A 25,353-nucleotide genomic window follows, 5' to 3' on the forward strand; every position below is an offset into this window, starting at 1 on the left:
AGCATAATTGTGCTATTTATCTCTCATAGTTTCCGAGTTATAGGCATTTCAAAATTAAAATGTTAAAATTTAGCCAAATATTTGTCCGCTTTTTTAAACATAAAGGGCCCAATGGACTCAAATTTCTGTTGTTAATTAGACAACTGAATTTCCAATATTATACAATAGATTTCAGAGCAATAGCAATTATGTATCCAAAAATGAACGTTTTTCAATTTAAAAATACATTAAATTGTAGATTTTTTTCTTTTTTTTTTATTAAAAAAAAAAATTTTTTAAACCTTTGACGACAAGTGGGACTCATATGTCCTATTTGCTTTTTTCCCGGGGGGACTGAAAATATGATTGGACATATGTGTCCCATTCGTCGTCAAAGGTAAAAATAAGGGAGATTTTTCTTTAAAATTTTTTTATTTTATTTAATGTTTTATAATTGAAAAACAATGAAAACACAAACAATTCATTAAAAAACATTAAAAAAACGCAAAATATTCATTTAAAATTATGAGATCCTGTAAATGGTTCATAAAATCTAAATCAAAATCGAACTTAGTTGTGATAAAATTCAAAACCATTTCTGTTCCAGTAAAGCACTTTGATTTTTTCACATGTAAAACAAATTATGTTTGTTCGACTATCAATTCAGTTTCTGGTCATGACTCCTCCATTCTATCTTGTTTGAAAATGTACAGCTACATCCATAAAAAGATCAGACGAACATAAAATCTGATCTTCGATTGATCATAAGTATTGGATTATTGGAAATGTTATCCAAATATAACATTTTCTAGCACTGCTGTCATATCCTGAACCACGGATTCGCCATTCGTCAACCTCTTTCTGTGCCTTTTTGCCTATGTATATATCAGTTGTATATAAATAATCAATTTAAACTCCTAACGACTCCCAGCTTATGTGTTTGTCATTCATATACTGCGGCCCTTAAATTTTACCATACTCTATTACCCTATTAGTGTGTCGAACTCTCAAACTGTATTAAACACTTCTAAAATACATTTGGGTATAAAACTTGCCCGTATATACAATCAGGGTCGGTAAAAGCTTTCGAAACATAATTTTGTTTGGCTTTTTTCATCTGAAGTTTAACTAAAAATTCTTTGGCTGCTTTAGGTTTGGGAACACCTTTTGTCATATTCAATTTTATTTGTTTTGCAGTGTAAATAAAGCAGTACTCTACTTTTTGAAATGACAAAAAGCTTTTAATTGTTCAGTGCATTTGTTCCAAAATTTTTACCTTTGACGAATGGCACACATACATGATGCCATGATTTTTCTCGTAGATGGAATAAAATTTTTTAAATTTTGACAACACTTTAGTCACGTAATGTCGCCTTTCCGAGTAAGAATCCGCAATAAAATTTTAAAAATTTCCAGCGGAAAATTCTTCGTCGTCAAAGGGTTAAGAATATATAACAATTTTATTTATTTCTGTGAGGTATCTTTATGGAGAATATTTTGGTTTAAGAAACATGTAATATTTTTCAAATATGTCGCCCATGACCTTCGGGATTTGACCTATTTTTATCAAAATTTAAATTTTAGGCCACATGTTCTAAAATCCCCAAGCTGGCATCAGAAAACGGAGAGCAGCCTTAGAAACATTGATCTGTTTCCTAGTCGACCACAAAGTATATTTCCAGCCCCAAAGGAAATGTTGACCCTGGGGCAAAATTGTAGAAAATACCATTTTTGGGATTTTCGCCACAACTTTTAGGAATCGCGGGATTCCCTTTGACGTTTTGACATGTGTTCTTACACTTTGTTATTTAGAATTACAAATTTAAAAAACTTTCAAAATTTCATTGAGTTTTGTTAATAAATAAAGATTTTATTACATATTTATTGAGTTTCTAAAACTAAAATTTTAATAGGATTGCAAATATTAGGAACAATTTCATGCACATTTAATAAAACTATTTTTTTGGTTTAGATAATTTAATTTTTGGTCTGACAAAAAAAAATTCAATTAGATTAAAAAAATATTTCATTTTGAAACTTCGTCCTTTAAAAATATTGCACTTTTTCATAATAAAAATTTTGTACATATAAATTTTTCTTAATATTTTAGTCATCAACAAATCAATGGTTCTAACATTTCATACTGCCATATGAAAAAGTACAATATTTTTGAAGGACGGAGTTTTAAAGAGAGAATGTCTGTCCACTATAAGGAGTTTTCACTGTATTCATATATCTGTTTTAAATAGAATTTATATCAATCATACGCCTACTACAACAAAAAAAATAATATAAATTTTGACAGTACGAAACAAAAAATTACAAAAACATTATTTTTGTACAACCTACTTATATTTAACCCAGTTTTCTTGTAGTCTTTATCATCTATTAACAAATTATGAAAGAATATTTTTTGAAAAGAATAAAAGTTTGTGCAGCTAAAATCAACATACACACTTTGTCCTTTTATAAACCAACAAAATTTATCTCTAAGTTAACACAATTTCAAAAAATTTGAATATCTCCTAGAAACTATCGGAGAAAAACAAAGAATAGCCAGTGAATTCATACATATTTTTACAGGAAATTTGTAAAGAAAAACTTACGATAAAAAGAATTTGGATAGTTTTTGTTAGAGTTAGGCAAACAAAAATTAATAAATATTTACACATCAATAACTCTTACTTTATATAAAGTTTTTTTCTTTTCTTTTTCTTTTCCATTTTGTATTGCCATGACATAACAGATAAAAACTAAAACAATTTTAATCTTTTTATATACAATTTTTCTTCTTTTTCTTTTCTTTTTTTTTCCATGGCAAATTTACTTTCATCAATATTTATATGAATAAATAAACAACAATAACAACCAAACTGTATAGATTTAGTCCTGTTTGCCCACAACGTTTGCCCGATATAGCCAATCAGACAGCTGCCTTGGAACGTATGCCAAAGGGACGTTTGGAGTATTTAAAACGTTTACTGCCATATTTACAAAATCAATCAGAGGATTGTTTATATTTAAATATTTATGTGCCCATACAAGGTAAGTGTCTTATTTTGTCTTTCAATCGTTATGCTTGTTTTTTCTTGTTTGCTTGTTTAAGAAAATCCCTACTAAAACTGGAATTCTTAAGCTTAAAATCAAAATACGTTAAAGCAAAAAATAAAATGGAACGTAAACGTAACTGGAGTTTAAACAGAAAATACTTAAGTGACAAACCATTAAGAATTTAAATAATTTCTTTTAATACTTAAAATACAAAAAGATTTTCGTTTTTCTTATTTAAACAAATAAAAAGTTTTCTTTTAGTTTGTTAGACTACAATCTTTTTGCTTAAGATTTAACACTCTTGTAAACCTTTTTTTTAAATTTTTTGTTGTTGCCAACGTCCTTTAAAAGATTTAGATTTGTTTAATACTTTGTTATTTTAGGGAAATATGCATGACAGATACATACACACCAAACTGTCAAAAAGATAAATGTTTTGACAGTCATTTTTTTTATAGCCACATACCGAATTATGCAAATTGTGTGCCGCACCTTTTTGAAAAGCAGCTACAAAAGAGAAGAGAGAAAAATAAAATACACAAATAAATAAGCAAATATATGCACATACATACATATATACAGTTTTACCTAAAAACCTAGAACAACATATGTTTGCCTACCTTAGTTCTTAGGCAAATGATTAATGGCCTGTTTCATATGGGTATAAAGTAATTTCTGTTTTGAATTACTTTTCTTTGCCAAAATGTTGTAAGGAGTTAGGTGACGATAAAGGGTATAAAGATGTATCTAAGTAATATAAACTCTTTAGAACATCATCATTAGATTTGCAAAACAATTTAAGAAAATTATGTCAATTTAGTATGTGCTATAAGGAAAATTGTTTTAAGTGTATTTAATTTATTGCAATTTCGTTGGGTTGTAGGTTTTTCTAATATATAAGTGTTAAAAGTGATTATTTAAAAACAGCATAGGTATATATCCGTTTCCAATAACTCTTGTTAGAAGCTAAGTAAATCGTTACCTTAATATAGAAAGGTCCTAACTCATGTTTAGTTTGATAATTGGTGCGGTCATATATCATATTTAGCCAAAAAATTTCGACTTAAAAAATACATGAAAAAAAAATATATTAATGCATTGCTACGACTCTTTACACAGAGAAATCAGATTTGTGATAGCAACCGAATTTGTTGCCAAGAGAATGATTCTACCTTAGTGGCCGAATTTTACAATTGTGACTACAAAATGTTGGAAAGGGTAACAAAATTTTGGTTGTTTCAACTGAAGTTCTTCTTTATCAACTGACTTTCTGTTAATAGAACAGAAAAATTCTGTGTGTGCTACCGAATCGTTTGATTGGCAACAAATTATGTTGCTAATAAGAATCTGTTATTTCTGTGTATGGCTTCCATTATTAGTTTTTGTTGTTTCAAAAATCCTTTCTCTAAATCGTTAATCTTCCTAGAAACTGAATTTTTTGTAAATAAATATGTCATTTCTAACTGGACGATTCAATTAACAAGAAATATCATACAGGCATAGCAGATAAGGTAACCTCAGACATTCACCATTTTTAAATGCCTGCTAATTTGTTTGTGGTTCTTCAAAAAAGTATATTTTTATTGCCCTTGATTTGGCTTATAGCAAACATGCATTCTTGTGCTACTTATACTCTTATAGTTGCTTGGCCCGATTTTTTCATAATATCGGACTCAACTTATAATTTTACTTTACTTTTTTTTTCATAGTTTTTCATAGTTTTTTTTAAAGATATAACAACAGGAATAACTTTGAAATAAAAAAGCCTTAAAATATACTACAGGTTTCCCCATAGTGTATGCAACACATTTTTAGAATAACATTTAGTAACATAAAAATATGAAACTTCATGATTTAGAACTTTTTCGTTTGAAATTTGAATAAGTGTAAAATTCGAACTGATTGAGATATCTTAATATCCCTGTAGTCAGCCTGGAACCATATGTCTTTATGTCAACACTCTTCCTTTATCAACAATTGCACTAGTTAAAATGTCGGCAACATTCCTTTAAACTTCAGTAGAGATACGTTAGAGACAACAATTCTGGTGTATTTCTAGTGACATTGTCAATGAAAGCGTCTATAGTTTGGTTTTTTTTATTAATCTGTGAGTCAATAGGTATAGAAAATAATTACCTCGATAGTAGAGCTACAGTCTACTTGTAGATCTACAATGACAAGCCAATCTAAAATGTCAATAGAAGATTACATTGGATGGGGTATATCTGGTCAGTAGTACTGCTGACAAAGTCAGTATTAAGTCACTAGAAGTTCAGTATTGGCATTCCATGCAGGGATACTTTAGAGCTTATATATATCGAAAGGTATTCTCATAAAATGCAGACATGTGACATTGTCTGCACTTAAATACCGAAATTCATAAAAAAACTTATTAAAAACAAGTAAGAGAGCTATATTCGGCTGTGCAGAATCTTATATACCCTTCAACAAATTATACTTCAAAATACGAATTTTAAATATATTTGGGTAAACAAAATTTTTTTTTCCAAAGTTGTTTTTTAAATTTTTGGGAAAATTTTTTTTTTTCGAATTGTTATTTTAAATTTTTTTTTTAAATTTAAAAAAAAATTAGTTTTGTAAATTTTTTTTTGGTGGAAAAAAAACTCGGGTTTAAAAATATATTTTCCGATTTTGACCCATTGTAGGTCCAACTTACTTTGGTCTTATATACATCGTTGCAAAGGCCTTTGAAATATATATCATTAGATATATATTAATATAGACAATATGCTATATTAATGACTTAGTAATCCAGATATATGTAGGTCAAAAATCGAGGTGGTCCTGGTTATTTCCTCATATTTCAGCAATTTGTGGACCGATTTAGCTGATTTTAAATAGGAAACTTCTCGAAAGCATGTCTGACAGAATTATTGGAGATTTGAATCCCGAAGATATCAGGGTCTTCAGAAAATTGATTTCAACAGACAGACAGACGGACATGGCTTAATCAACTCTGCTATCTATAAGGATTTAGAATATATGTATATTAGGGTGGCCCTTAATAAACGAAAGTTGGATTTTGGCCATTCTCACCGTCCAGTTTGGTGAACATTAGTAAAAAAATCATCCTGAAAAATTTTTAGGTAAATCGGTTGGGGTTAAGACGTGCCGCAAGCCCTCTGAAGTTTTGAGATGCATTTACAAGGGGAAAAAATGCATTTTTTTAAGTTTTTGTAAAAATTTTGCCATTAAAAAATTACTTTTGTAATTTAATTTAAAAGAATCGAAATGTGTACGTAATTGTCGTTCTAATGAGATATAAAAAACAGAAATCGGTCGATAAATGTTAAAGTTATTAAAAATTCGCCAGGCCTTTAACGTGTCTCAGGCCACTAGAACAAGAAATGTAGGAACAAAATTAACATATTTTGATAAATATTAAAATAAAAGCTAATTTTTACTTAAAATATGTCCATATATACTTGTATATGAGTTTTTGTCTTCGTAGGATACCGTTAACCTATTCTTAGGTTTGATCAAAAAAATAAAAATTTTTTAACGGCAGTTTCAAAACTCCATTTTCAAATTTTTAAAAATTTTGTTAAACAAATTTCAGAATTTTTTGATCATCTCATTGGGATTTATTAAGAGTATAATAGGGAAAAAAATGTGAAAAAATTATGAAAATATCTCTTATAGTTTTTCCGTACCTGCGATTTAAATTTTGAAATTTTCGAGAAAAACCAATTATTTGGCAATTTTTAGGTCAATGAGCTCTATTTCCTTACTCTTATGAATTTTAAGCAAAACTTATACAGAATATTATAGTCGATATAATTTTAAATATACTCTGAAACTTTTACTAAAATCGGAAAACGTTAACCCTTAAATCGTGAAGGTCAAAAGTAAAATTTTTCAATATTTGGAATTTTTCATAGAGAGATAGCGAAATGTTCGAAATTTTGTATATTTTTGGCCCGATTTTGATGAAATTTAACAAAACTATAACATAAACTCTGGGGTTTATAGTAACAGCACAAGAATGGAAATTAACGCTTAATGGCACTTGGGGTTAAAATGACACCAAACTTTTAAAATCATAATTTTTTATGGTTTTAGAAGTTTGGGGTCATTTTAACACCAAGAGCTATATAGGGTTAATTTTAATTTTTCTGCTGTTTTTGTAAATACTAGGCTTTGTGTTATATTTTTGTTAAATTTCATCAAAATCGGCCCAAAAATATAAAAAATTTCGAACATTTCGCTATCTCTCTATGAAAAATTCCAAATATTGAAAAATTTTACCTTTGACCTTCACGATTTAAGGGTTAACGTTTTCCGATTTTAGTAAAAGTTTCAGAGTATATTTAAAATTATCTGGACTATAATATTCTGTATAAATTTTGCTTAAAATTCATAAGAGTAAGGAAATAGAGCTCATTGGCCTAAAAATTGCCAAATCATTGGTTTTTCTCGAAAATTTCAAAATTTAAATCGCAGGTACGGAAAAACAATAAGAGATATTTTCATAATTTTTTCACATTTTTATTCCCTATTATACTCTTAATAAATCCCAATGAGATGATCAAAAAATTCTGAAATTTGTTTAACAAAATTTTTAAAAATTTGAAAATGGAGTTTTGAAACTGCCGTTAAAAAAATTTAATTTTTTTGATCATACCTAAGAATAGGTTAACGGTATCCTACGAAGACAAAAACTCATACACAAGTATATATGAACATATTTTAAGTAAAAATGAGCTTTTATTTTAATATTTATCAAAATATGTTAATTTTGTTCCTACATATCTTGTTCTAGTGGCCTGAGATACGTTAATGGCCTGGCGAATTTTTAATAACTTTAAAATTTTTTGACCGATTTCTGGTTTTTATGTCTCATTAGAACGACAATTACGTACACATTTCGATTCTTTTAAATTAAATTACAAAAGTAATTTGTTAATGGCAAAATTTTTGCAAAAACTGAAAAAAATGCATTTTTTCCCCTTGTAAATGCATCTCAAAACTTCAGAGGGCTTGCGGCACGTCTTAACCCCAACCGATTTACCTAAAATTTTTTCAGGATGATTTTTTTACTAATGTTCACCAAACTGAGGGGTGAGAATGGCCAAAATCCAACTTTCGTTTATTAAGGGCCACCCTAATGTATATACTTCATAGGGTCGGATAATTATATTGTGGAAACATATTGTGGTATAAACATATTAAGGTTCCTCATGTAAATGCTTAAATGTGTCGCAAACTGTGCAATCTATGCAAATGAATTGTAAATTATTGTATGGAAATTAATTTGCACAACTCTGATAAGTTTTCGCGACAATTTAGACTCGCAAACTTAACCCAGCTATGCCGACTGTACTATATGTAGTACATGTAGTTATTGTTTACAGGATACGTCACGTTTATCAAAATATCATTTTTTTTTTGTTCACATACTTAGTACTCACCAATACCTCATGGGAGATTGTGTGATCGCATTAATTTTTGCTAATATTTTTGAGTTATTGAATTTTTAATTTGTGATATTTTCATAATACCCATATTCAGTCATTATGAACATATCTCATTTGTACGGAAAGTAAAATTTTGTACATTTCCAAGTAATAAATACTATATTTTTTTTGAATTTATATTTATGATGAGTTGCTTGATTGTTATATGCATGAATGTTTCATTATTGCGCTTTAGTTTTGTTCTTGTGACCCCAATGTCCTCTATATTGGACGACTTAAAAAACCACTTTTTTCAATACATTTTTAAAAAACTCTAATTGCAATGTTTTTTATTTCTCATTTGCTTCCAAAATAATATAAAAGTAATTTTAAAATGATCAAGCTCAAGCAATCGGCATATCTGGGTTTAATGTATTGTGTAACTTTGGAACAGAATGATTGGATTGAATTGCATTGCATTGTGTATGGAAATATTAAACAACAGCAAGAACACAAGCAAAATTTTCCAAACTACTTATGTTCACAAACGATGGAATTCATAGATTTAACATTCATTCACAATTTGAAAAATATTTTTTTAAAGGTTTTGTTGAATTTATGTATTTTTCTTTGACATTTTTATCAAATTGAAATTTCTGCTTAAAGTTGCTCAAATTTTAATAGGTGGGTTCATGAAAGACGTCGCTCAAATTTGCACAAATGGGAAATTTAATCGTATAAATGAGTACCCTTATTATTTTTATAATATGTGGTTTGTGTTTTTAATTGAATATGACTGAGATGGATAATTTGGCCGTAAATGAGCTAGTTTTTATTTTACATGAATTTGCGTTAAATTTTCTTTTAGAAACATATTCATATTTTCTTTTAGAAATATATACGAACCCGAATATATTTTTTCTATTGGATATATGACTATACTAACATATACTAAGTTACTACTATCATATATATGACTTCTACAATCATGTAAATGGTAACTTACAATGACCATAATATGGCCAAAAAAAAGCTTATACAAATTTTGAAATGGTTATTTTAAACCTATACAACTATATTTTGTCTCTGCGTGCGAAGCCCGTACATGATTGATACATCAATATCCAACTTAGACTGCAATCGCGACTACCACCGAATATATCACTCCTACTAAAGCAATTCCTATTGAAAGTCTTAACCCTTTGACGACGAATGGGACACATATGTCCCATTTGCTTTTTTCGTCATTACAGCCACAATTTTCATTGGATTTTGATCGGTGTTGTTCGATAAAAAACAAATGTGTTCTTCGGTGTTAATGTTAACACTAAGGTTATATTGTTTAAGTTTTTCTTAAGGGATTCTCAAAGTCAGAAATTCATATATTTTTTTGGACAATTTTATTTTTCTTATATCTCGAGTTCTATTTGATACTGTTGGATAAAATTTTAGTATTAGATGTACCAATGCCTTAAGTAAATTTATTGACCAACGCATTTTGAATCGGTTCTATACTTTTCCTGGGGGGACTGAAAATATGATGGGACATATGTGTCCATTCGTCGTTAATGGTAAAAATAAAGGAGCTTTTTCTTTAACATTTTTTTATTTTATTTAATATTTTATAAATGATAAACAATGAAATAACAAACAATTCAGTAAAAAACATTAAAAAAACACTAAATATTAATTTAAAATTATGAGATCCTGTATATGGTTCATAAAATCTAAATCAAAATCGAACTTAGTTGTGATAAAATTCAAAATAATTTCTGTTCCAGTAAAGCACTTTTGTTTTTAACATGCGAAACAAATTATGTTTGTTCGACTATCAATTCAGTTTTTTGTCCTGACTCCTCCATTTTATCTTGTTTGATAATGTCCAGCTACAGCCATATAAAAACAGACGATCATAAAATCTGATCTTCAATTGATCATAAGTTTATATAATAATATTGGATTATTGGAAATGTTATCGAAATATAACATTTTCCAAGTCTTCTGTCATATCATGTCAACCTCTCTCTGCGTTTTTGCCTGCGTATATATATTAGTTTTATATAAATAACCAATTTAAACTCGTAACTACACCCAAGCTTATGGGTTTGTCTTTCATATACTGCGGCCCTTAAATTTTACCATATGCTCGTATAAAGACTGATAAGTATTTGCCTTGGGTCAAAGTTTTTCCAAATGCTGAGTTGAAATGATTTATTACTGGTCGTATTTTTAAGGCTCAATGGTATAATTGGTCGACGGCTTAGCTGTTCAGCATTGATAGCAAAATGTATGCTTGAAAGAATACTTTCAAAACTAAATCGAAAAATAATCTTGGACATAAACGGTACTGAATATATTCCATCGTAGACGAGTACAATCTTATTTCTGCAAATTTATGGATACTCGTTGCTTTCAATCTACTTCACTTATGGAAAATATTATACCTTTCTGCAGGGTATAAAACCCAAAAATTTCGAAACGTAATTTTGATTGTCTTTTTTGCCCTAGAGTTTAACTAAAAATTCTTTGGCCGCTTTAGGTTTGGGAACACCTTATGCCATTGTTCAATTTTATTGGTTTTGTAATATAAATAAAGCAATACTCTACTTTTTGAAACTAAAAAAAGCTTTTAATTGTTCAATGCATTTGTTCCCAATTTTTTACCTTTGATGACGAATGGGATACATATGTCCCATGATTTTTCTCGTAGAAGGAGTAAAAATTTGTAAATTTTGACAACACTTTAGTCTCGTAATGTTGCCTTTCCGAGTAAGAATCCGAAAAATTTATAGAGGAAATTTCTTTGTCGTCAAAGGCTTAAATAATTAACTTTTTTAATTTGCCATTAATATCAAACTCGTATAGTTTACCTCATGATTATGCGTATTCTTAATATTGAATTATTTATTAATCATTCGCCTACATAACCAATAAATACTTACACTGTATTTCTAGCCAACCAAAAAAGTATGCTACAGTTTTTTTCTCTTGCAATTACTCAATATTATATACGATATCAATCATAAATAAGCCTAACGATACATTTAATTGCATTTAATTAAGCTGAAATTAATTTAGATTAATTAATATGTGATATGTGGTATGTTTATGTGAGGTACATACAAAAAACCAGGAATTTTTATTAAGCAAAATATGCGATTGTTTTGCAAATATGTAATATGAAATTAATAAACAACATTTTTGATTAATTATTTTTAAGCAAATAGAAATTCTTGTGTCAATTATGTATAAGAAATCTGAATATAATTAAGTTTGTTGCATTGGCTTTAAAGCTCAACAATTTATGGTTTGTTGCCATAGAACTTTTTACACAATTTATTAGATTTGTATTTTATATTTCTTTTAATTTGTTTTAGTTTGTTAGCATTTTATTTTGTAGTATTTTAATAAATTATAAATCATGCTTGTAAAAAAATATGTTTATTGGCCAAGCCCATAAGCAAAAATATTTATTTATTTATATTTTTAGTTTGGTGATTTATTGATATATTTATACTATATACTGCAAAAGAGTAGAAAATTTGACCATTATAAACAAAAATCTATATACATATATTATTTTTAATGTTGGGTTTCTATACTTTAAATCAGTCATGCCCAAGCCCTATACTCTTGGTACTCTTTTGTTTTTGTAATTGCTCTTAGCTATAGGCTGTGTGTTTTGTATACTCACTAGAGCACTCAGCACTAGCAATACAAAATACACAAACAACTTTGTCTTATTATTTTTTTTTGTCGTTCTTCACTGAATACACGCATGTTGAAAGCAACAACAATTTCGTATGCTTTGATGGTAAACATTGACGACTGCGATCATCCATGTAGATTTTGTTTTTGTTTATCGTATGATATTTTAAAAATGTGTGTGTTGAAAGTGAGTTTTTTTTTCTTTTTTCTTTGTATGAATTGGTTTTAGCAACAACAAATATTGAATAAAAAGTAGCTTTTCTTTAAATGTATTGGTGTTTACTCTTCCATAAGGAACTTGTGGGCACCTCTGCTTTAAATTATGCAATATAAAACAAAAAATTAGATTTATTTGTTTTTAAAGACCTCTGAGCAAAAAGGCGTAGTTAGAAAGGAAATTTTAAAATAAAAGAAAACAAAAATTACAATAAAAATGCCATCCTTTATCAGCAGTTAATGTACCTTATAGCAAAGTTGGCAAAGTTTTGTGAAGAAAATAAGCAGCCAGCAAACTTTTGACCAGTGTTTTTAAAATGTCTTTATTTTTAAGCTAATTAGGGGTATAGTGTTTTAAATATTAATAATACTTGATATATTATTAAAATGTTTTTAAGCAAAAGGTTACAAATTTTTAACAAGCGATTAACTCAACTTTTATAACAAATTCAAAGCTTATTGCAGACAATTTCAAAGTATTTGTTAGTCTTAAATTTTGTTAAGAACAAAATCGGTTTATTTTTATTCTAACTACTTTTAAGCAAGTAAATCTACTTTTCAGAGACTGTAAACTGATCTACTTGCAAAACGCTTTCTTTATTTTGTGCTATTTTTAGCAGCACATGTAAAAATAAAAGCATATCATAAGTGTAACCAAAAAAATTATGCAAATAATTTCCATTTTATGTATGCGCCATAATGTATGCCATACTTTTTTTAGTTTTTCCTTGCTTTTTCCATATTTTAAACGTATGAGTGTATATCACAATAAGTGTTTGCATACATGAACTTTTTCTTTAGTTTTTATTGTTGTTGTTGCCAGTTACATTCGTTTTGTTTGTTGCTGCTGCTGCCGTTTAAAGAAAAAGTTTAGTGGCGCATATTAATATTTGCTGTATATGCTAAAACAAACTCTCAAACAGAAAAGCATTAAAAAAAATTGCTTTCCAAAATAACAATCTTTAGTAGACAAAGTTTATGTTTTACGGTTTAGACTCTCTCTTTTTTTTGGATGCTTTTTTTTTTGTTGCCATATAAAATATGCTTAAGTTTTAAAGTAAACACATAAACTTTTTAGAGTAGTCGAATTTTTTTGATGCTCTTGTTTTTCGTTAATGATAGTGTAACAGTTCAATATATTTTGTTTTTGGAAAATTATACGAACATTTAGTGTATAAAAGCATACCTAGGCAAACCCTTAATGGTTATTTCTCTTTATGCTGCATAGTTCTTTATGCACATATTTATATATTTATTTTTTGATTTTACTTAAGAGCAAAAGCTGTTTGAGAGAAAAACACCAAAAGTTACTTTGAACTTTTTTTTTTTTTTCAACGTCTTGAAACACCAAAGTTATTTTAAAAAGTGGTGCTGGAAAAAACTTACTAAGAAATTATGTTGTTTGGGGGACATGGCATTAAGAAATTTATACTTTTTCGAGCATTCTTGTGCAACATTCAAGTTTGAACTTGCTTATTTGGCATTATTTCTATTTTGTTAAAATGTTTAGAGTATAGTGAGTGCAGTGCAGGAGGGAGTAGAAAGTTTAATTTTATTTTATTACCAAAAAGTAAAACCATATAAATAAGGTCCAATAGCGTTAAGCATTTGACAGCAGAACATATATTGTCATGTCATAGAAGTCTTATTAAGCTAAACTCATGCAATGGAGGTCAAGGTTGTTCAAATTGATTGTTTAATTAAGTTAAATTGATTATTGTATATTCACTTAAATGATTTATTGAGTGAGTGATTAAAAATTACAGATTTCATTTATAAAATTACAAGAAATCTTTTTAAATATTAAAATAAATATTCAGAAACTTCTAACATTAATATATTTTAACATCTTATCTCAATCTTGTGTGCGTAACTGCACAAAATAAATATTTTTTATACATTTAAAAAAATATCTCACCGAGAAAACTGATTCGTGATAGCAACCGAATTTGGTGCCAATCGAATGATTCGGTTGCACACATAGAATTTTTTTGTTCTATCAACAGAAAGTCAGTTGCCAAAGAAGAATTTCGGTTAAAGCAACCAAACTTTTGTTACCCATTTTAATATTTTGAACTGTAAAATTCGGTCACTAAGGTAGAACTATTCGATTGGCAACAAATTCGGTTGCTATTACGAATCTGTTTTCTCTGTGTAAGTGATTCAACAATATTTGTTTATAAAGAAATATATAAAAATTGTATTTTATGCCCTAGTGTGTGGTTTTCCACACATATGTAATTTCAATGCTAAGATTTAACATGCACATATTTCAGACACATTTGACCGAAATGGAGATTTTTTTATCGATCTGGTAGGCAACAGAGGTTTTGATACAGAAAATATTTTTATTCAGCCCTATTCGGGAAACGGGTTTAATATGCATGATAACCTAACAATAAACAATGGTCCTGAAATGATTTTATAAATAATGGAAACTAACTTAGATATATTTTATTAAAATTTTGAAGCTAAATGCAGAATATCTGCAAAAAAAAATGTCATTACCAAGTAATGTGTCAAATTTTGGTACACAATAGTATTTTAGCTCATTATGTTAAAACGGCGATGTCACTGGAGCTAAAATTGGAATTATCACAACCGCATCACAAGATAAATTAGTTTTCATTTTAGTTATAAGATTAAAATACTTATTGTTAGGCCTAATGATATAAGGCGGATTCAATAAATATATATAAAGTTAAAAAAAGTATGACTAAAACCAGTTATAAGTAATGTCTTTAAGAACTCAAGGCTCGCAAGAACTTACATAAGACGTTATGAGCAAAAATAGAATGTGCTCGTGCAAGGTGCTAGTAAGTGACTACTTAAAATTGATGCTGATTAGGCTGTTTCAATTTTCCAAAGATGTGATTTTCATATGACTTTGCTTACGCCCCGAGTCTGTGTGATGTAAAAGATAAACATACCAAATTTCAAGAAGATTGGGTTATATTTAGGGGTTGCACAGATTTAACACTTTTATCTGAAAACGCCAGCATACTTAAAGTGTGTTTAGAACAGTTTTTAACATTATAATCATATATACGGAAAGAAGTCTTATATATGGCACTGGTGAGCAGATGGCCGAAGTAATTATTCGTGAAGTGGACCGATTTGAGCTACGTGACAAAATCATTGGTATATCTTTTGATACTACAGCATCTAATACAGGACTGATCCAATGAGCTTGTACCAGAATTGAAAGGGAATTCGGACGAAAATTGTATATATATGAAGCGTGTTATAGCATACCATCAAGTCTTCCTTACATCCAGATTTTTCGTAAATTCCAAAGTCTGTGGGCTTCACTTGATAAGAAATCATATACGACAATGCTAGATGAAGAAAGTCCCATTCAAGGCTTTCTCGAAGAACAATGAGTGAAAATGGTTACCTACATTCAAAATGTCTTAAAAAATGGGAAGAGAAGACTATAAAGAGTTATTACAACTCTCACTCCTGTACCTAGGAGGGTGGTCTGAAAATGACTTCAGTTTCAAGATCTCAGGGGCTCTACATCAGGCAAGGTGGATGGCAAAAGCAATATATGCACTTAAAATTGCCCTCTTCACAAAACAATTAAATTTTTCTCAACGAGAGATAAAAGGAATGAAACGGGTAGCACATTTTGTCTGCCTCATATATGTTCGAATTTGGCACGAGGCAATTGTAAGTCGATGGGCTCCAAAGAACGATTTGGATATGCTACAGCTTCTGAGCACTTATGAAGGCACTTACCCAGAAGAAAGTGCTCTCACAGTTGCTAAGAGACACCTTTGGTATCTGTCAGAAATAAACGTTGGATTGGCTTTTTTAGACGAACGGCTGATAAGGAAAATATTACCCTATTTAAATTGCATTACCAAATTTTTGCTGGGTATTTAGCGATTACACATCCTAAAAGCTTTGTATATGACTTGGTAATTCTTGGAATTTTGTATAAAATCTGTGTATAGGAAAACTTTCTACATCGATTTAATATGAAAGTTTGCCACGAACAGGTCGTCCTTTAAAATTGTATGAAATATTGAGGCGTAAAATTGTAAGAGAAGTCCAAGAAACTCCAAATAAGATATCATATACAATTAACTGTTGCGTTAAAAAAATCTGGACTTCACTCCCGCATGGCCACAAAAAACCGTTCATTAGTTGCACCAATAAAAATAAACGTTTTGATTATGCTGTTCACTACAAAGACATCCATTTAAAATATGCTATGTTTTGGTAAAGTACTATTTTTACAAACAAATGATACATGCAGAGAAAAAATATAGTTAAGCATGTTTACTGTAAACATTTCAATATTTTTACAAGTTTTTTAATAATACTATAGTTACAGTAACTATTTATATGATTTTGGTAACCATAATATGGTTAATTTATGATTCTCATGATTGTATCAATCACATATATTGTTACAGTAAACAAGTGTATGTTTGTGACAACCATTTTTATGATGAAAGAATTTTTTTGTCTTCTTGGACCAGCACTCAGGGGTTGCAAAGGATTGTGTTGGAACTAGGAAAATAGGTTATTGCAGGGAGGGAAAAGGTAGGAGTGTTTATGGATATTCGATTTGAACTTTTCTACATTGAAAATGACAGGAAACACTTCAGCGGGAAGTTTGTTCCATATACATACGTGCAGTACGGCTAAAGAACAAATTTTTCCTGTAGTGTGTTGTGCGGTCCGTTGGCCAATCGACCACAAAGGGATGTGTTATTGATGAAAAATTTGCAGTTATCATGAATAAGTTCCCTAATTTCATTAGAACACATTCCATTGTAATATCGATGGAGCAGTGAAACCCAGAACACATTGCGACGGTGCTTCAGCGAATATTACAACGTTGAAAGCGACCCTATTCGCAAGACCCCATGCTGAGATTCTTAGGAGGTCCCGATTAAGGGAAGCATTTTGCATCACTGCAGCAATTTACGACAGGTTTGGTCTGTAACTGAATGAATATGAATGGCAAATGTTGCTGTCATCTGCAAAAGAATGGAATTTTGATGTAGGAGGTCAGTTAGAAAAATAAGAAATAGAACGGAGCCTTGCTGTACCCCTTAATTTATCTTGAACTCGTTTGCTGAAATCCTATATATAACAACTTGTATAGAGTGATCTCTGAGAAAGCTCTATATAAATCGAAAGAAATTAATACCGTCATCAAAAGCAATAAGTTTTGCTAAAAGCGCACCATGACATACTCTATGAAACGCCTGAGAAATATCTAGAGCATTGGTAGGCAAAAAGAGGCATTTAATTTGTGTGCTCTTTTGGGTAAAAAATATAATATCCACAACAACATCAAGAAACTGAATGAATTGTGTGTATTTTTACGCTCTATTACGCTCTTTTGTTCACATTCGGGTTGTTTGACGAAAATCATCGTAACCTGAACAATATGAATGCCATGGATCTAGAGCCACCGCGTGTCATATACACACAACCTCATAAGTTAGTAAACACGGTGGCATGTCACAGTGTCCATTGACATAATGTCCATGGACATTAGAAGTTAAATTAAAACATAAATACTTAAATTATTTTTTAAATATCATGGACATTATGTCACTCCAAAAGTGTCATTATGTCCATGGACTTTACACATGGACATTATGACACTACCAAAATGACATAATGTTCATGGACATAATGTCATCTTTTGGAGTGACATAATGTCCATGGACATTATGTCAATGGACACTGTGACATGCCACCAGTAAACACCAGTGAATTTTTTGATTTTTTTAAGATCACGAAAATCATTATAGTCCGACTTAATTTTTTTTTCACATCCGAATCTATTATTCAACGCATTCTCCAACAAACCGAAACTTTTTAATTTTAATCGATAGATAAATTTTAGGATTTTCATTATCTTAAAAAAAATCAAATAATTTTTGGTGTATACTCACTTTTGAGGCTCACTGTATATATTGATACAATCATGTGAATCATAAATTAACTATATTATGGTTACCACAATCATATAGATAGTTACTGTGAATATAATATTGTTAAAATAAACTTGTAAGCATGTTGAAATGGTTACAGTAGACATGTACAACCATATTTTTTCTCTGAGTGTAGTTGTAGCATTTCGCAATTTGAAAATCGTTTAGAAAAGTAATATTGTATATTTCATTTTAGACTCTAAATCAAAGTTTTTGAAAATAATAAATATTTGAAATACTGAGAATACACCTTGCTTGTTGTGAAACATAAGTATAATCTTCATATTTCACACAAAAAAACATTATATTCAAGTACTTATGTATATGAACGATATGATTTTTTACTTTTGTGTATCCTAGACAGTTTGTTTTTTTCTGAGAAATGTTACAAAAAATACTTAATTCATTTTTTTGTTTTATAAATAAAAACATTATTAAGTGCCATAAATTTTGACTCAGCCACATAAAAGACTTCTGCTTAATCTAATTAATACGGTTTTAATCTTTAAGCTCAGAAAACTCAAAGAATTCTCAGTTAATTAAAATACTAATGAAACTTCAACACAGCCACTAAACTCAAAATAAAATGGAAAAGACACATACTAAAATACTACAAACAAAAAAAAAACGAAGAAGCCAAGGAAATATTATTAAAAAATTATGAATTTATTTTTACTTTATTCCACAAATAAGGGTGCTGCAATCACACTCGCTTGCAAACACTTGGTCTGGGGCAGGGAAATATTACATGAGACTTTATGTAAATGATAAACGAAATAGAAGGAAAAATTAAGACACAGCATGTTAGAAAAACACACATACACTTGAGTAAAATAGTAGAAAAAAAATACGGCTTATAAACATGAAATAGAATTCTTGAAAAATAAGAAGACACCACACAAGCAGAGCGTATATAATTTTTGTAATAAACGTTCTAATTTCATTTTGCTTTCTAGGTTTTTTAGCTGTTTAGCTTTTTTTCATTAATTCTTTCTGCCATTAGAAAAGAAACCTTATACACAAATATTTTTTTCTTTTTTGATAATAATATCATAATGAAAAGAAGCTGAAGATGTGTAAGAACCTGGGATTTAATTATGAAGTATATGTAATTACATTTGTGTTTTCTTTGAGCTTTTTCTTGTTGGCTTTTTTTCGTTGTAATATTATACTTTTTTTAAACTGCCTTAAAATTAAACATGTTATTAAGATGAGATATGAATGAGAAAAAAAATACGTCGGTTATTTTTTCTGCGTTTTATGAGATGACAGAAAAACACAAGTTTGTTTTTTGTCGTTCACTTCAACCTTTTATTCATTAAAAACCACAAAATGTCATTAAAGGAGATTCAAATTCTTCGACGTCTATGAAATTTGTCATTTACATACAGACAGTAAACACAGCATGAAGTTATATTATTGAGTAAGGGAAAGCATTATTTTCCTTGATTTAGAAATTAAAGCAGGGATAAAGAAGACAAATTTATGATATTTGTGAGGAGCTTTTAAGCTTACGAAGCAAGTTTAAAGATACTTGGGATAAAGATATTGGAAAAGTCGGTTTTTTAAGAAAACTTGTTTCTATTTTGACATTGAGAAATCGTTTTATTATAAACTTTAAATAATTTTTTTTTAAGAATAATTAGAAAAACTATACATACTCTTAATCAAATTATACTTAAAAATATTTTTTTTTAAATATTTTTATTTAAACTAAATTAATTTTTTTTTTAAATTGTTTTTTAATTTTATTTTTCCAAATTGTTTTATAATTTTTTTAAAAAATTTTTTTTCCAATTTTTTTTTTAATTTTTTTAATGTAAAAAAAAAAAATTTAAAAAAGAATTTAATACAACAAAAAAATTTTTAATGAAAAATAATTCGGCTGTGCCGAATCTTATATACTCTTAATCAAATTATACTTAAAATTTTTTTTTAACATTTTTATTTAAACTAAATTAATTTTTATTTTTAAATTATTTTTTAATTTTTTTTTTCCAAATTGTTTTATAATTTTTTTAAAAAAAGTTTTTTCCAATTTTTTTTTTGAATTTTTTTAATGTAAAAAAAAAAAAAAATTTCAAAAAAGAATTTATTACAACAAAGAAATTTTTAATGAAATAAAATTCGGGTTAAAAAATATTTTTCCCGATTTGACCCATTGTAGGTCCAATTTACTATAGCCTTATATACATCTAGAGATGCTAATCGGGACTGATTTTTGAAAATCCCGGGGATCGGGATTTAGTAAAGAATACCGAAATCCCGACCCGGGGTTTCGGGATTTTCGGGAAATCTAAAATCCCGAAAATTATAAGAAAGAAACGTAAATAATTATGTCTTTACAATGGAAAGTAAATTTTTTATTTAGCAATTAATTTTTATTAGACACTACCATGCACACTATTGCATCTATGGTTTCGTCTGCCTTTCTGGAACGAATTTTGTTTCCGCCATATGCTGCTGCCGAAAAACATCTTTCATATTGCCAAAACCGTTTGCAAATACTTATAACAAATCTGCAAGTATTTTCCTCTTGTTCCTTCAGAAATAAAGTGATCTATTTCTTTTGCAAGTTGCAAATCTACATTATAACTTGGTTTCGTTATTGTTATTTGGGTTTTTTACATTTATTAATAATATCTTTTAGACTTTGAGCAATCGAAATATTTTCATTTTGTTCGAGCCCTCATCTGAGATAAAATCAATTTCGTTTGAAGAGGATTTAAATTGAGTTTTGTTAGATAACTTACAAAAAAATGTGAAGAATTGATTTTCCAGAGCCCAACTCTAAGAAAACCAAAAATAACGCTTTCCTTTATTAACTATGTTGTAGCAGGAGTTGAGCTTAACAACTTTGCGATATTCGGGCATGTAGAATGTCAAAATGAATAAAAAGGGAACACAAAAATGACAATTTCCCCTATTTATTTATGAAAAACGGGATTTGGAAAATCCCGGGATTTAAAATTAAAAAATCCCGGTCTTCGGGGTTTAAGAAATCCCGAAAACCCCGGGATTTTCGGGAACGGTATTCCCCGTTTGGCATCTCTATATACATCGTTGCAATGGACTTTGAAATATCTAACATTAGATATCCATATTGTCTATATTAAAACTAACTAAGTTAGTTTTTATTGTGAAGAAACTGAACATTTTTTCGTGGAAAATTGAAAAACATGTTTTTTGTAACAAAACTGAAGAAATTTTTTCTAAATAGAAAATTTAAAAAGGCTCTTTTATTGAATAAAAATATAAATAAAATAAAATCAAGTTTTATATGTAAAAAAAATTAAAAAAAACTCACATCTTTTAATCAAAAAACTGAAAAAAGTACCTCAATTTGAAAATAATTTTTTTTTATTTTAAGAATAAAACAAGTAAGAAAGTATGGTCGGTCAAGCACGACCATATAATACCCTACACTAAGTAAAAGAGCAAAAACATTTTTCTTTTAAAATTTCAATAATTTATATTTTTGAGTGATTTTCGGATGTGGGCCTTATATGGGGGCTATGACCAATTTTGGACCGATCACCATGAAATTAGGTCGTGTGATTTATATCTATATGAAAGTTTTTTTTTGTGAGTATACCAACATTTTTAAGCGATTTATGCACGTTAAAGTGATTTTCGGAAGCGGGTCTATATGGGATCTATGAGTAATTATAGACCGATCGTAACAAAATTTGGTGACATGAATTTTGTATATATAAAACTTATTTGGAGCGCAATTTGTGGAGATACATTTATAAATTAAACATTTACGACCGATAATGTCCAATTTCGGAATTACATTTGTATGGCGGCTAGGTGAAATAATGCACCGATTTCAGCCATTTTCAACAGGCTTTGTCCTTGGGCCGAAAAAATAATATGTACCAAATTTGATCTCTTCAAAATTGCGACCTGTACTCTGCGCACAAGGTTTACATGGACAGCCAGCCAGCCAACCAGATGGGCGGACGGACGGACATCGTTTAATCGACTGAGAAAGTGATTCTATGGTGGGTGTTAGACTAATATTTTTAAGCGTTACAAACATCTGCACAAACGCATAATACCATCCCCACTATGGTGGTGAAAAATTAAAAAAGGCTTTTTAATGAAAAAAGAATTTTAATGATAAAATAAAAAAAAAATCTTTTTAGTGAACAAATTAAAAAAAGTTTTTATATTGAAAATTTCAAAAAAGCGTTTAGACGAAAATTTAATTAATTTTAGTTGAAAAATAATAGAATGGTTTTTGAAGATAAAAATTAGTTTTTTCTGCAAAAGCTGTTTTAAGCGAATTTTTTTTTTTTTTTGATGAAATAATTTTTTTTAATAATAAGCTGAAAAAAGCTTTTTATTAAAAAAGAAATAAAATAAAAAAGCTTTTTTGGTGAAAAATTAATAAAGCTTTTTTCTAAAAAAAAAATAAAAAAAGAGCTTTAAGACGAAAATGTAAAATTCATTTTAGTCGAAAAATTATTCAAAGGTTTTTGAAGTTAAAAAAATCTGTTTTTTGCAAAAGCTTTTTTAGCGAATTTTTATTTTTCAAATTTTAATTTTTTTTTTTTTTTTTGGATATTGTATTGAAAAAGTTTTTTTATTACAAAATAAATTAAAAAGTTTTGTTTTTTGTAACAAAAGTATTTTTTTTTAAATATTCACTTCATTTGTTTCTAAACCAAAAAAATTAAAAATTTCTTCTCAACATAAAAAGCTCTTATTATTATACCCGTTTCATTTGTCCCTTAAAGAGTTGCACTGACTAATTTAGTGTTCTTAAAGAAGGTCAATATCAAACCGGCCTTTGACCTCCGCCCATTTTGTTTATGACAATTAAATATTTAGCCATAATTTCGGTAAAGAAGTCTACTCAAGTCAATCTAACGCAGCAGGGAAACAAATTGTATTTAAGAAACCCGAAATTTTTCAATAAACCCTAAACTAAGTTCGTATATACTTATACTTAGAAAAAAATACACAAACTAACCCCAAAGACCTTTTTTCCCCCTAACCAATAAATACAATTTATACTACAACAACAAACTAATTTCACAGGGCTTGAAGTTTAAATAACGTATAAATTACAACACAAACTAAGCAATGTATATTTTTTTCTCAAACAGAATTGCTATTGAAAGTTTAATTTGAGACACCGCATAGCACACAGCCAAAAGCCAAATAAAAAGTAGAGTATGAAAAAAAGGGAGACAGAGAAAAACGATTTTCCATTTTTTTTGTTTGGTCAATTTTAATTAATTCCTAAAGTTATTTGAATTTCAAATTCTTGCGAATGGCATTGATTTCAAATACAACATTTTCTATATCATTCTTAAGTTTGTGAACAAAAAGAAAACTCCTGAGTGAATGTTATAGCAAGAAAAAAAAAACACCAGCAAATAAACTGTATACTGCAAAATGCTGATAGCGAGTGATTATATTTAACAAAATAAAATGATGAAGAATGCAAAATAGATTCGCAAGTAAATGTTAGAAAGTTAATTGACATTTGAATTAAATTTTAAAGTGTAAAGAGATTTTTTTGGTGGACTGCGAAAAACTTTATGAACATTTAAGTGGCGGAATTTTATACAAGATTTCTGGTAGAATATGTTAACATTGAACATAATCAATATTTAAAGGTATATGAAGTAATATTAGAAGTGAGGCAGATTAGTAATTTTGTTTGAATGTTCACAAAAAAAAACCCACAAACATTATTTGATTGCTACACATATTTTCTCCTAGACTTTAATTGTAGTAAATTCGAATTTAATATTTCCATGTCAACAACCTTTTTAATTTTTATTCATCTAACATATGGAAATAAGAAACTTGCAATAATATAGACATCGCTGCAAACAATATTCTAATTTAGGTCTAAATCAAATGAGATCAAATGAGAGTTTAAAAACTTTATTTATTTTAAAACCGAATATAAAGTCAAAAAAATAATTTTAATGCTGCATCAAATCTTAAATATTCATCATTCGTCTCATCATTCACCGTTTATAAATTCGTCATTCTAGCAGACCCATTACAAACAAAATTTCTTAATTTAAAACAAAAAAAAAAAATTAAAAAAAATATAAAAATATAAAAATAAAAAAATTTTGAAAAACTTGGACATTTTTTCACTAAAAACTTAAAAATTGTTTTTTTTTTAAATTTTGTAAAAATGTTTAAAATTTTTATTTTAAAGTGTTATTTGGTAAAGGCTATATAAGATTGTATATTTTAGAAAAAACTGGTTTCATTTATTTTTATACCCTACACCACCATAGTGGGGAGGGTATGCGTTTGTGCAGATGTTTGTAACGACCAAAAAATTTGTCTAACACCCACCGATCGACTTAGAATCACTTTCTGAGTCGATTAAACGATGTCCGTCCGTCCGTCTGGTCGGCTGGCTGGCTGTCGCAATTTTGAAGATATTTCGATCAAATTTGGTACATATTATTTTTTTGGCTCAAGGACCAAGTCTATTGAAACTGGCTGAAATCGATCCATTATTTCACCTAGCTCCCATACAAATGTCCTCCCGAAATTGGACTTTATCGGTCATAAATGTTTAATTTATATATGTATCTCCACAAGTTCCGCTCCAAATATGTTTTATATACACAAAATTCATGTCACCAAATTTTGTTACGATCGGTCCATAATTAGTCATAGCTCCCATATAGACCCGCTTCCGAAAATCACTTTAACATGCATAAATCGCTTAAAAATTTTGGTATACACACAAAATTCAACATAGTAAACTTTCATATAGACATAAATCACACGACCTAATTTCATGGTGATCAGTCTATAATTGGTCATAGCCCCCATATAAGGCCCACTTCCGAAAATAACTCAAAAATATAAATTATTGAAATTTTAAAAGAAAAATGTTTTGCTCTTTTACTTAGTGTAGGGTATTATATGGTCAGGCTTGACCGACCACACTTTCTTACTTGTTACTTTTTACATATGTATTATAAATCAAGTAGAAAAATAATTCATTCTTCTTCAAGAGCATCTAA

General features: G+C 28.7%; 1 protein-coding gene across 1 annotated transcript in view; it reads left to right on the plus strand.

The window, feature by feature from the left end:
• Nlg3 (Neuroligin 3) overlaps positions 1 to 25,353 on the plus strand; it is a 147,412-nt gene that overhangs the window by 24,222 nt on the left and 97,837 nt on the right. The window contains exon 2 of the mRNA XM_065498289.1: positions 2,861 to 3,024. Within this exon, the coding sequence (XP_065354361.1) occupies positions 2,861 to 3,024 (164 nt within the window). The remainder of the gene's footprint in view (positions 1 to 2,860; positions 3,025 to 25,353) is intronic.

The sequence above is a fragment of the Calliphora vicina genome, chromosome 1, assembly GCF_958450345.1.
Source record: "Calliphora vicina chromosome 1, idCalVici1.1, whole genome shotgun sequence".
NCBI classification, from domain to species: Eukaryota; Metazoa; Arthropoda; class Insecta; order Diptera; family Calliphoridae; genus Calliphora; species Calliphora vicina.